This window comes from Hippopotamus amphibius, chromosome 5 (genome assembly GCF_030028045.1).
Source record: "Hippopotamus amphibius kiboko isolate mHipAmp2 chromosome 5, mHipAmp2.hap2, whole genome shotgun sequence".
Classification (NCBI taxonomy): domain Eukaryota; kingdom Metazoa; phylum Chordata; class Mammalia; order Artiodactyla; family Hippopotamidae; genus Hippopotamus; species Hippopotamus amphibius.
The window spans coordinates 111760187-111773600 of record NC_080190.1 but is presented as its reverse complement, the minus strand read 5'-3'; the positions used below and the strand labels follow the sequence as shown (position 1 = coordinate 111773600).

The 13414-nt window shown below is 40.7% G+C and overlaps 1 protein-coding gene across 1 annotated transcript in view; it reads right to left on the bottom strand.

The window, feature by feature from the left end:
* Positions 1 to 419: 419 nt before the first annotated feature.
* JPH1 (junctophilin 1) overlaps positions 420 to 13414 on the bottom strand; it is a 78907-nt gene continuing 65912 nt past the window's right edge. The window contains exons 4-6 of the mRNA XM_057737362.1: positions 9720 to 10360; positions 2870 to 2965; positions 420 to 2415 (exon numbers count right to left, since the gene is read on the bottom strand). Of these exons, the coding sequence (XP_057593345.1) occupies positions 2885 to 2965; positions 9720 to 10360 (722 nt within the window). The 3' untranslated portion in view covers positions 420 to 2415; positions 2870 to 2884. The remainder of the gene's footprint in view (positions 2416 to 2869; positions 2966 to 9719; positions 10361 to 13414) is intronic.

Sequence of the window (13414 nt, the reverse complement as noted above, 5' to 3'; positions counted from 1 at the left end):
CAGGGGCCAGAGCAACATATTAATTGCTTTGGATCACAATGGTCAAAAAACTGTAACCGGAAAGTATCTATGCAGGAGAGAGATTTATTCCAACTTTAAGTTTTTCTTAGAAACGGAAGCAGACTTAAAACCTGGGATAAGGCACGAATACAATTAATGAAGGCAGCAAAGCAGAGAAATGAATCTTATGTTGCAAAATTATTCAAAAGGCCCAAGATGAAAAAAACGTAGAAAAAAATAACGGTGCAGCATAATGACTTCTGCCAGGACCATGCTTTGAGCGCCTCCCCCTCCCCACTTCTATTATTAATTTTTCAGCCGATCTTTCGTTCGACACGATCACCACCCCAAAATGCCACATAACTCAAGTAATTTACTCTCAGAGGAAACACACCTGCAACTTTTTTAATAACCAACTTTTTTTTTATTAGAGCAGATACAGTTGTGAAAACTGTACATTATACATTTTGGTTTCAAGGATTATAAATAACGGAACTCGCAGGTAGGGAGTTCTTTTTCACAGCAAGAAACTTTAAATAAACAAAGTCATGTTTTAGTAAGTACATTGGCAGACTTCATGTGCTGTCCAAAATGTAGAGTACAGTATAACAACCCATTAGAAAGAGCCTTTCATGTAAAATACAGCTGTGCACATTTTAGAAAAATACCAACAATTTGAGCTTTGTTTTTAAAAAAGCTTATAAATCATACATATATTTATAAATGGAACCAACATGCTCACTTTATAAACATATCCTTTATGATCTGTTACCCATTATTTCCAAAGCATTACACATTCGAAATAAACACTTAAGATTAAATATTTTATTTCGTTTTTTAAAAAAATCAGCTTTCCCAGCATCAAGAGCTATGGGGTTGGGAAGGAGCAGTGAGAGTATTGAGACTGACACAGGAACTGAAACGTTTCTTGGGTAAAAACGTATACTTCCTAAATTTAAAAGTCAAAGCAAAATGTAAAAAATAAATAAATATACAAGTTGTAATTTTCATTTGCTCTCTTTCTGCTTTCTTTATTCCATATTGGTCACACCCAGGATTCTCAAAATAGTGTACTTCTGCAAAAAACACCACTTGGTTACTACCTGGCAGGTGGCAAAGCATTCAGTCCACACCTGTGCTATAACACGTGCGCTGTCTCTCCTGCATCGAAATGGCGGCAAATAAGGTAAAAAGAATCTGATTAAACCATGCAGATCATTAAAATATTTAGGAATAGCTCCCTTTCCTCAATAATATTTTACCAAGATTGAACAGATAACTTTCCTCCCCTGATTTTCTTTTTAAATAATTATTTTTATAAAGACCATGTAGTTTCTCTAAATAAGCATGCTTCTGAGTAATAAATTATAAAACGGCAAAAAAAAAAATCAGATTATGTCAGAATGACAAAGGACTGCAAAAGACAGATGCTTCAAAACTGTCGAAGCCTTTAAAATGTGAAATAAAATTACAAAAGGACTTTGAAAAACACGAAAGGCATAAAATTGAGAAACACTGATTTAACAAAGCTTTATGCTCTACCTGAATGTATTCAACAAAAATTTAAGTTGGGAAAAAAAAAAAGAGCAGTTATTAATAGCATCTTGCTTAACTTTCATGGGAATTAACATAGCCACTGACAAGATTTTATTTGGTTGGTAAAGTACGTCAGCAGTGAAACTGAATCCTTTGAACACCGATTACTGCAATCCATGCAACATTTTGATTATACTTCTTAGAATTCTGTTGTCTTTCAGCTTTTAAAATTTAGCACCTCCTAAGTGCATAAATAATTCACCTCAGTCATGTTAAAAATGTTTAAAGTTAAATTATTTCTTAGGAAGGTATAATGCCTTCAAATTGCTAAATTTTAAATAGCCGTTTACAGGTTGAGGAAGACTAAAACGACACAAAGAGTGATGTATTGCTATCCAAATAAACATATTTTCTCTAGAATTCTGTTGTTTCTTTTCCTTGAGATGCGACATGTGTGCTTCATGCGGCCAGGACCGCACGTCGTAGATGACTATACATCGGATTGAAATTAACAGCAGAAATGAACATAACCGTGCACAAGCCAACGAAACCTTCTCCCCCGGGACGTCCGTTCCAGGAGATGAGAGAGCAGCAGGTCATGGCATAAGACTGGTGAGTGATGCTGCCACCTACTTCTTCTAATGAGATAGGAGTGAATGTTGGAACCATGGCCACAGCAACACAATCCTCTGACCGCATTCCTCGGGCAGTCGTTTGTTTCCCCAGCTCCCTACTAGAAACGTCAGATGGTAAAATAGTAAGGCAGCTGTTGACTTCCATCAAAAGAAAAAAAAATATGCAGCTCCATACATTTCCAGTTTAGTCACACTCTGCTAGGACAGATGGAGTAGCCAATGCCAAGAACTTCGCCGGATGGGGCTGCTTCAGCAGGTTTTAAAAAAGAATGATTATTAAGTTTTGCTCTCCAATATGACTGCTGGCTTCAGCTCCCAGAGGACCCCAAAGCCACAGAGCATTCCCAGGGGGCCCGAATGGGTCCTCGGGCTGAACTTGCCAAGGTTTGTCTCTCTCTCTGGCGATCCCATCCTAATTCCAAGCCTCCTTCCCTGTGTCTGAGTCTGACTGGGCTGTGCCATTTAAAGGGCTGATGACACCACTGCAGAGAACTGTGGGCTAACACCACTAGTTGTCATGACTCCACTGAAGGGTCAGAGCAGTTATATCATTAAGTAACTATGTGGAATCACATTCAGGCACAGCCAAAATTAAAGTGAAGGACAATACGTAGTTGTTTAAAAAAAAATGTAAATTTGAATATGGGAAAAGAATGTTATAGATTGTGATTTTATAGGGAAATTAAGGCTATTCTTACCTTTCCTAATTCCAATCAAGTTAGAAAGTGAACAAAAAGGATAGCCAACCCGATATTCAACAGCATGACAAGGACAATCATGACGGAGTTAGGGCCCTGGAAGCGGAACAGAACAGAACAAGTGTCACTTTTCCACGTTAACAGCAACAGATAAGTTAGCTCACGAAACCAGTTACCAAAAATATTAAAACAGACCCAACACAGTTGCAGTAAATAAGGCATGAACGACAGCAGTTCCAAAAGGTAGAAACTAAAAATAGCTACACTGAATTTAGGTGGAGCCATCTCTGAACTTTCCCTTAAAGATGAATCCAGTCTTCATTAAACCTGAGAAAAATGACTTAAAAAAATAATCGACTTCACCCCAAAACACTGGGCAACAGGCTGGGTGAGATACGGCTCACCATAGAATCAGATGTGCATTTTCGTTAAGGTGTAATTCAGATGAGGAAGAATCATTTCCTCATAAAGGCAATTAGAACAGGAGAGTGAGACCTGCGGGGCAGTGAGGCTCCGCTGGAAGACACTAGGGAAAACTCAAAATGAGGTTCTTTGACTCTTGCTTTTTCTAGTCTTCTTTTTGGATACTATCCCTTCCTTAAGGTAAAAACTGCAAGTGGGAAATTGAACCCTTTCAGAAGTTCTCGTGCAGGTCTAACTTTTAATTTCTCTGCTCACAGCCACAGCATTTCAGAAATCAAGTTATATTTTTAACAAATCACAGAACCCTATGTTGGTCAATACCGCTATAATACCACATAGCCTAAGATATGCAAAATTTACTTGTTTAAAAAAAACACACACAAAAACCTTATACGACCCATCTTTTCAGATCTGCCTGTGCCCTGCCATTTTTATTACAAAAACACAATCTTGGTATTTACTATTAAAATAGTGTCTAATTCTTAAGTAGCATTAAAGTGTTCTAAAACTTGCCACATATGGAAGGTGGGATAGGTAGTTTTATTCTCATTTTACAGAGGAGGAAACAGTTGTACTATATTTGACTATCCAGTGAGACTAGAGTGAAACTGTGTCAGAGTCCTCAAATGTTGTGTTGATGTGATTTTTTTTTGGGGGGGGGGGAGGGCGTGGGTGAGTAAGGGAGATGAGAACTACCATTGGTCCAGTGCTCATCTTGCAGGGTCTAGGGCTTGAGTCCCACATCCTTCGAGGAGGATAAGGCCACAACCTCCCTGGTAGAGGTCAGAGTACCCAGTTCTTTATCCTAACACTTCACACTTCATTGTTGTTTCTTGTTAACTGCCATCCTTCCCCCTAGACTGAGTCCCACGGGGGCCCTGCCTTGTTCACCACTGTGTACCCACAGGTAAGGGCCACCCAGTTCATCCATTAAATGAAAAACCGATCTTCTGGCACTCTTCCAAGTGCTACTGGATGTGGTGGTTGAACAGATATATTCACTGTATCAAATGAAGAACAGGGTGATTTATAAATCAGGGTGTGAGAGAGGAGGAATAAAAATGAGTGCCCTTGACAGAGGGACTGTTAGAAGAAAAAACCTAGTTCCTAAACCCCAAGTAAATGGGAGGAAAATAAACACGATTCTTCAGTGATTATTCGTTCCATTTTACAAAGTTCCGAGAGGGTAAGTGTCTCTCCCAAGGTTACTCAGCCAGTTTGAACAAATTAGAACTGGGATTAAACTTTAGTCTGTTCACTTCAGAGCTACATGTTCTTTATATCCTTATTAAGCCACAGGCCTTAGTTTAAAAACAACTTCCTATCAGCTTCTTTAAAATGGCATTTTCGTCTACATCCTGTGATTCGGTAGTATCAGAAAAACATCAAATCTTGATAATGACCAATGGTTCTTTTAGGATAGTTGTGTTCTAAATTAATAGGACAGTACTAACCTATGGAACGCCTCAAATATGATTAACTGAGAATATATAAATAACGTAGGAAACTTATAACTCAGAAAATAACTGAGATGATCTTTCAACATTATTCCTCAGCATGAAGATTAAGGAAACGCTATTAATATACAAACGCTGATTAGATGTTGCTCATGAGTGTTAAGAATTCTGGGATTGTTTCAACTCCTTTAGGTTCGTGGATTTCATTTCATAATTCCTAAAGACAGCGATATGAAAGAAGATGAGGAAAAGTAACAGGGTCAGAGCAATATGATGTAGAGTTCAGTGACTTACAGGGGCCCCTGGGAAGCAGAATAGAGAAAGTACCTTCAGTAAAGCTACTTTCAAAAATCTAAGGTGTGCCTGGACCTTTAACTCGCATTTCGTAAGTCCTTATAAGGTTCCATGAATGCATCTAACCTTTCTGAATCAGTTAGTATTTTGGGTTTGTGTGTATATGTGAATACACACATATATGTATGTATAAGTATATATACACACACACTTTATATTGAACAAGTATCTCTCCTGTATATATTCTACTATGCACACACACATGTTTATCCTACCAGTATAGTGCCACTTATAAAGCTATTTTTAAAGATGGCTCAGTGAAGACGAGGGTAAACCAAAAAAAAAAAAAAAAAAAAAAAAAAAAAAGGCTCACACAGCAACCAGGTAAGAAAGAAATTCTGGAATGCTATCTTTGATAGGTGAATATCTAGATGTGACCTCTGTGCTCTTCAGATACCTGGGCTGGGTACAGGGTGGAAAGCTTTAAGGTGAAGTCTCATAAATATGACTGTGGTGGCCAGTTGTGGCTTAAAATAGCAAAATGAAAAAAAAAAAAAAACACTCAGTCTTGCTTTTCAAGACTGACTGGGACAGGTGTAATAAGAGAAGCTGTGGCAGAGCAAAGTGAGAGTCTTGATTAGAAGAAACTTTCAGGCAGTTAGAAAATAAAGTGCAGGAAGTCAAAATATGGAAAGTTCTAACTCAAGAAATTCTTTCTCTTCTAACAGACTATCGCTCACTTAAAATTGTGAAGAATTTTTCTGAATAGTACACTCTGTTTATGTTAAACCTGAAACGTCTCCAAAAATATGAAAAGAGCAAAGTTTAATTATATGTATTTATTGAATCTGTGTGTGGTTCAATCCCGATCTAACAGGGATGCCTTAGGTTTTACAACAATTCAGGAGAAAGGTTGGGTAAATCCCCAACTTGGAAGCTGGTCAGTGTAACTGCTAAGAGAAAAGTGCAGGTAGTTTTCAGGAGTTGAGATTCCTAAATACAAGACTCCTCACTAGTCTATTTGATAAGGTTCTAAAGATACCTCTCTACTGCCTCCTACCCAAGCTGCCATATTGCAAACTCCTAAACTCCTACAAAAACTGTGGCATCACACAGAACGTGCTCTCCTGGGACGTGAGTCCACGTGCAACCATGGCCGACAGGAGTCACAGGTTGGAGGAAGCAAAGTAATCCTTGCCACAGCTTCCCTTCTCCTAAGTGTCAGCCTGTGTCCCAGAAGCATCTCTGTATTTCTAGGAGAGTCACATCCAGGTCAGAACCTACCAGAATATTTATGAACTATTTATGCTCCAACTAGTGCTGAGGCAAACTTAGAAAACAGTCCACGCTTTCTGAACACTTACTGTGTGCTAGGCACTGTGCTAAGAACTTTATAAGTATCAACTCATTTAACCTTTACAACAATCCTGGATATAGGTACAGATGAAGAAACCAAGTCACAGAACAGTCAAGAAACTTGCCTGAAGTCACAGAGCTGGTAAGTACCACAGCTGAGATCTGAACCTATGGAGTCTGGCATCAGGGGCCACGCCCTTAGCCACTAGCCTGCACTGTCTCAGTAAGCTGGCTGACTAAAAGTTTGCAGATTGTTTGGTCTGCCACCCTACAAATGGTGATTCTGACTCAAAGCGGATCTCTCACAGCTGCTCACAAAGGTGGATTCAGTCTGGTTTCCCCTCAAATGTCTGCTTTAGTGTGAATGAAATGTTTCCATGAATTTCCAAATTGTGAGTTGTACACTTCTAACTTACAGAGTGTCTTTTCACCTCAAAGCTGTATGTGGGGCTCTTTTGTTTTAAAGGTCATTCACTGACTACCTTTAGGATGATTCTGTCACTTCCTAACTCTGTGAAGAGAACAGTTATCGGGGGTGTGACAGGCAGCTTTGTGTTATTAAGGAAGAGAAGGTTAATTGTTGAACTCTTCACATGAAGGTGCCAACTCAGTCTTGAGTTCCAATTCCTGACAGAGGTGCAGAGCTGCTGGCCTCCCTCCTCTCTAGGGGTGTTTAGGGGAACCCTAGAGCCCCGCCTGCAGAACTACACGATGCTTGGCCAACTCCCAGAATCCAACTGTTCTGCACATACGTAAAACAGATGCTGTTTCTAAGCAAGGAGGTTGTGAATTTACCAAACATACCTATTAGTAACGTCTTACAGAAAGACTATTACAGATAAGAAATAGGTAACTCACCTAATATGAGGAACACTGGGGATACACTTCCCTATGGGGAGTTCTGGAAATCAACTGAACCCCACTACTGGGTACCCAAAGATATAGATGACATAACCTTGCACTATTTGAATTTCCCCCTTGTAAATCAGGCAAATTAACACTGATGTACATGTGAGGCTTTATTTACCTACGGCTATGAATGCTGAAAGCCACATGAGAAGTGAGTTACCCTATATAACAAATTCAGTAGTGATAATATTAGCACATACAGTTATAATATCAGGATACTGATATCCATGTTAAAATAATAAAAAAAAAATGCTAACTGAACAGAGTCTCAAAGTTATTCTGCTTTGGAAACCATTTATCTACATGGAGGTTGACTCTCAGAAAGTTAATCATGTTAACCTGATTAGTTTAGATAATTAAAATGGTGAGAATTAAAAAAAAAAGGTGGGAACCTGTGTTAATAGATATTAGCAAAATACATCTAAGAAAGTTTAAACATAAGTTAACTAAAAAATGAATGTCAATGTTTAACCCTATGAGGAGATAGAACAGACAAAAGTAAGAAACTGATGCTTGTATTCTTCTTGGCCAAAATATTAATCCACACCTTTATGAAAATGTTTCTGAAATTACTAATAAATACTGGGTCGGCTGTGGCTTCCTCCCTTAATTACAATCTTTTCCAAAAGGCATATGATTAGGTCAACAGATCAGTCAACTTTTTATCAAAAATTACTTAGCTTCAGATTTTATTAATTCTACAGAATTTGATAATAATTCCTTTTGTCATTAACAACATCACTGAATGAGGATGTTGATATTTATCAATAACGGAAAGCATTCTGGTTGAATAATAAAAACTTTAAATGCTCCAGACTCAAATAACACTAGCATCTCCTGGAAAACTGACATTTTAGGAGCATTTACACTCTGAGAAGTTAAAGACCAAAGTGATTTTCTTAAACAGTTGAAAAATTTCACTTCTCATGTGGGAAAGAAAATGTTCCAGCTGCAAAAAGTCTGGCCATTAAATAAAATCCAAACTATTTATAAGAATAATGCATAATTGTTAGAAAAGATGTTCTTTTGTCTAAAGATGCTGACTGTTGTGGGGACAGAGTCAAAAGGCAGGTTAAGAACTTAGCAAGTGGCAGTGGAGCCCTCCTCCTGGTTAGAGCACAGTGGCTGGGTGGTGATTCCTTTTCAGCCCCCAGTGTTAGCTACTGCTACAGACTGCATATTTGTATCTATCCCCCACCCCCATTCACACACTGAAGCCCTAACCCACAGTGTGATGATATTTGGAGGTGGGACCTTTGGGAGATAATCAGGACATGAGGGTGGAGCCCTCATGATGGGATTAGTGCCCTTCCAAGAAGATGCCTACGTACACTATGGACCAGGAAGTGGGTTCTCACCAGACTCCAAATCTGCTGGTGCCTTTTTCTTGGGACTCCTCAGCCTCCAGAACTGTGAGAAATAAATGTTTGCTGTTTAAACCACCCAGTCTGTGATAGTTTTGTTATAGCAACCAGAGCTAATAAGATAGCTACCATGTAGTCTTTTTTTTTTTGCTGTGCCATGCGGCTTGTGGAATCTTAGTTCCCCGACCAGGGATCAAACCCGGGCCCTTGGCAATGATAGTGAAACAGAAGGGAAGGGGGCAGGGCACAACCTTTAAAAAAAAATGACATAGCCATAGTACATGACAAAGACTGGTTAGAACCAACTAGGTCCAAGATGGGGGAAGACTCCACTTCCAGTAGACCTTGAGCTTCACTATACCTTCATTGTAATATACTACCATATGCGAAATGACACACCTACCAGCACCATGACAGTTTCTGAAGCCAAACATAAAAGGTCAAAACGTGGGTGGTGGCTCAATTCCTGGAAATCCCCACCCCGTCCCCAAATTAGTTGGAATAATCCTCCTACTTGTTAGCCTATGACGTTACCAGCCCATAAAAATTAACTGTGCCACAGTTTGAAGCCACTTGCCTTCCAAAATGGCCCACACTCTGTCTGTGGAATGTGTTTCTCTCTAAATAAATCTGATTCTTACCTATCATGTCATCTCCAAATTCTTTCATGGCGAAGAAAGAACCTTAAATTCACCGGGAACAAAAGTGGGCAGTCCTAACCACTGGACCGCCAGGGAATTCAAGAGCTACAATGAAGCTCACCAAGAAGTGCTGGTAAAGGCTTGTAAAAGTGGAGCTGCAACAAGCTAGTCACGTCAGCCTACCTGCGTGACGCCTGAGGGTAGCCGAGTGAGCACGGAGGAATCTCTGCCTGAGAGCTCTTTGTGGCTCAAGCTACCAGTGCTAAGCTCTACTCCACACAGCCCTGAGCGCCGGACTCTTGCTAGCCTCGGTGCAAATCATCATCGAGGCGCAGGTCCCCCACACTGCCATCTGAAAGAACCAAAAGGAGCAAAGGGAGAGAAAAACACGTCTCGCACAACTTACTGAATTGGCTTCTTTTTCCAAAGAAGGGCATGAATCGCTGCTTGCTGGATTCTTTGGTATAGCAAGTTCAGACTTCTTAGCTTTTGGCTCAGCTTTGCTTTCTTTGGCAACTGGTTTTGTCACAGATTTAGGGGGACTCCACTTGTTGGGCGATGGCTTGTGCACCAGCGCTGAGGAAGACAGGCTCGACCCTTCCTCCTCCTCTGTGTCCTCCGGGGGGTGCTGGGGGGCATTCAATTTCACGTAGTAGCCATGGTACTGAGAGTGCAGCTCCCCGTTACTGGGGTTGGGGACGTGGTGGCGACCAGAGTACTTGGAGTGGGGCACTGCTGCCCCTACCTCCTTTGTGGGAGCCTTGGAGGTCAAGGGCTTATTGACGGCCACCGTCACCTGCTCCTCGGCCACACTCCTTTTGTCTTGGTTGAGTCTTGCCCCTGAGCTGGGGTTCTGCTTCTTCGCGGGCTTTGGGGAGGGAGAGCGGCCTTGTTTGGGGCTTGCCTCGGGAGACCCTGGGGGTGTCGTGCCTTTGCGATAAAAATGAGGAGATTCCTTTGGTGTAGGTGGCTTTTCCGGGACCTTTTCTTCTGGATTTTCTTTAGCATCTACACCTTCTTGAAATCTCTGTTTGATATAATCTGGGCCTGGGGAGAAAATGGACAACAAGACGGAAGGTGATCAAATAAAAATAAGGCATAAAGGCTTGTTCCTCATGGCTACTCACATGTTTTTTTGCTAAATCAGCTTAGCCGTTCCTCTTTTCGTTTTAAACATATTTATGAGGCTTTGACTAAGCCCAAGGACGTTTCATTCCCTGGGAGAAAAGACTATTTACTGTTGAAAGTTTTTAAGTTAATATATATTATAAGTTAATACCATTATTTATACTATTTTGAAAGCCATAAAAGTTAAACAGTCCTGATTTCCCTCATAATTGCACCGCTCCTTGCTGCTGGCAGAATACGGAGGCAGGATTCATATGGATGGAGCACTGGAGACAGGACCATCGTTAATCCGCACGCTCAAATTATATGGTGTAACTAAAACACAAAGTCATCACTCATCTACAAAAATAAACTGACTCATCTGTTTAATATTTAATATATTAGAACACAAATATATTAATGTTTAATAAAGTATCTACCCCGTGCAAGGTAAACATGCAGAGAACATATTTCTAATGACCCTTCATCAAAGGAGCATTTAAACTGCCTCGTTAGGAATGACTTCTGAGGCTTCGGTTCCACTTTATGGGAGAACTTACTCGGAGCCCTCCCGGCCTGGGTCTGCATCGGCAGCGTTTCTGCAGCATCAAAGTCAAGACAAGGCCGTTGTCTTTGGCTCCGTAGTCTCAGGATTTTTTTTTTTTCTTTTCTGAGTACTTTGGAATTGTTTAACAATCATGTTATTTTCATAACTAGAAAAAAATTCATTTAAAAAAGGGACCCTGGTGCATTGTGATTTTATGGGCAGATTTTTGGGGGAAGTGGGGAGTAGAGAGAATGTGCACCACAAGATGGTACCAACAAGGACGCCAGCAGTCCAGAAAAGGGCCTCTCTAGGGCCCTCCGAGACACGCTCCAAAGCAGCGCCCTTCTTTCCAGGCACTTTGCCCCTCAGTCCCTTCCCAACAACCAAGTCCTGCACATCCTTTGGCCACCACTTCATCCATCAGCCATTTTTCATCACAGGACGTTAAGTCAGGGTCACACAGTCCAGCTGGCCCCCTTCTCTGTAAACGGCCAGGAGCTGACGTTATCTCTGGAGTATCCAAGGGAGAAATCACCCAACAACTTGCTTACAGGAGCTGACCAGCTCTTGCCAACTCCAGGACATCGCATCTGTTTGCTTCCTTTCCTGCCCCCACTCCCACCCCTCACCCCAGAGGGGCTGAAGAACAACTATCCTTCATTGTTAAAAATACATACTACCTTCAACAACAGATGAGTGAATGAAGAAGAGGTTATACACACACACACACACACCAAGTGGAATACTAACTTAGACATAAAAAGAATGAAATTTTGCCATTTGTGATGCAACATGGATGAACTTGGCGGATATTATGCTAAGTGAAATAGGTCAGAGAAAGACAAATACTGTATGATATTGTTTATATGCGGAATCTAAAAGATACAACAAACTAGGAAATATAACAAAAAAGAAGCAGACTCACAGATATAGAGAGCAAACTAGTCATTACCAGCGGGGAGGGAGGGGCGCTATACGGGTGGGAGAGTGTAAGATATAAACTACTGGGTGTAACATAGGCTCAAGGACGTATCGTACAACAAGGGGAACACAGCCAATACCTTGCAATAACTGTAAATGGAAAATACCTTTAAAAATTGTATACAAATAAAAAAAATTTAAAAAAAATTAAAAAATTACATACTACCAACTTGTAACTCTTCCCATGATGGTCTTATTGTTGTGAAACTGCCATTTATTATACAAAGCATTTTCCAAAATGTAAAGCCTCACCAAAATCTTAGGGAGCAGGCATTATCCTGATTTTACTGATATGGAAACAACTGTAGCAGCTGAAAAACCAAAAGTCACACAGCTCCTGTGTACCCTTAAGATAAAATAGAATGTGAAATGTAATCTACTAAGCCCAGAAATGAGAATTCCCAAGGACCCACATTTATAGGTTGTACTCAGGGCCAAAAGCATAAAAGCGTTATCTCACATTCCACCCTCCAGAAGATAAAGCCACCCCCCAGAAGATGAAGCCACCCTGTCAGGGTTCACGTTTCCTAAACAGGTCAAGATCGCATGTCAACCATCGAGATTTCCTTTTTAAACCTGGTTAAGTATCCCCTTTAAAAAAACCTGGCAATTTTCCTTTACATCCTCCATCAAAAGTGGCAATATGATTTCTTGGCACAGAGAAAGGTATCTCACTTGAGAGAAGAAAAAGAGGCAACTACAATTATTCAAAAGGTGCTTTCTGTTTCTGGATTCTTCCCTGGTGCTGTGACTGGAACATACCACCAAGAAAGTGATGTTCTTCACCAACAGGCTCTCCCCTACTTTCAAAAACCCAGGAAGAGGGGACATCGTTGGTGGTGCAGTGGTTAAGAATCCACTTGCCAATGCAGGAGACGTGGGTTTGAGCCCTGGGCTGGGAAGGTCCCACATGCCGCAGAGCAACTAAGCCCATGCACCACAACTACTGAGCCTGCGCTCTAGAGCCTATGAGCTACAACTACTGAGCCCATGTGCCACAACTACTGAAGCCCACACACACAGAGCCCATGCTCCACAGCAAGAGAAGCCAGCGCAATGAGAAGCCTGCGCACCGCAACGAGGAGTGGCCCCTGTTTGCCGCAACTAGAGAAAGCCTGATCGCAGCAACGAAGACCCAATGCAGCCAATGAATAAATTAAAAGAAAAAAAAAACAAAACAAAAAACAAAACCCCATGAATAACATTCACACTGGTCTATCATGGAGAAGCCCCTCACTTACTGCAGATTTATTTTTACACAACCCCTCCTCTGCAGTGCTCAGTTTACATATTTTTCTCCTACCATTCTACCCCAAATTTTATCAGACTTGGTTTTATTTGTGCTTCACTGTTATCCAATTTTAGAGCATTACTGAAATACCCATCTAGGCATGGTAGTAAATGTTCCGTGCAAAGGTAATTAATAGTCAAGACTCTTAGAACCAATGGATTTTTCATTTAAGCTA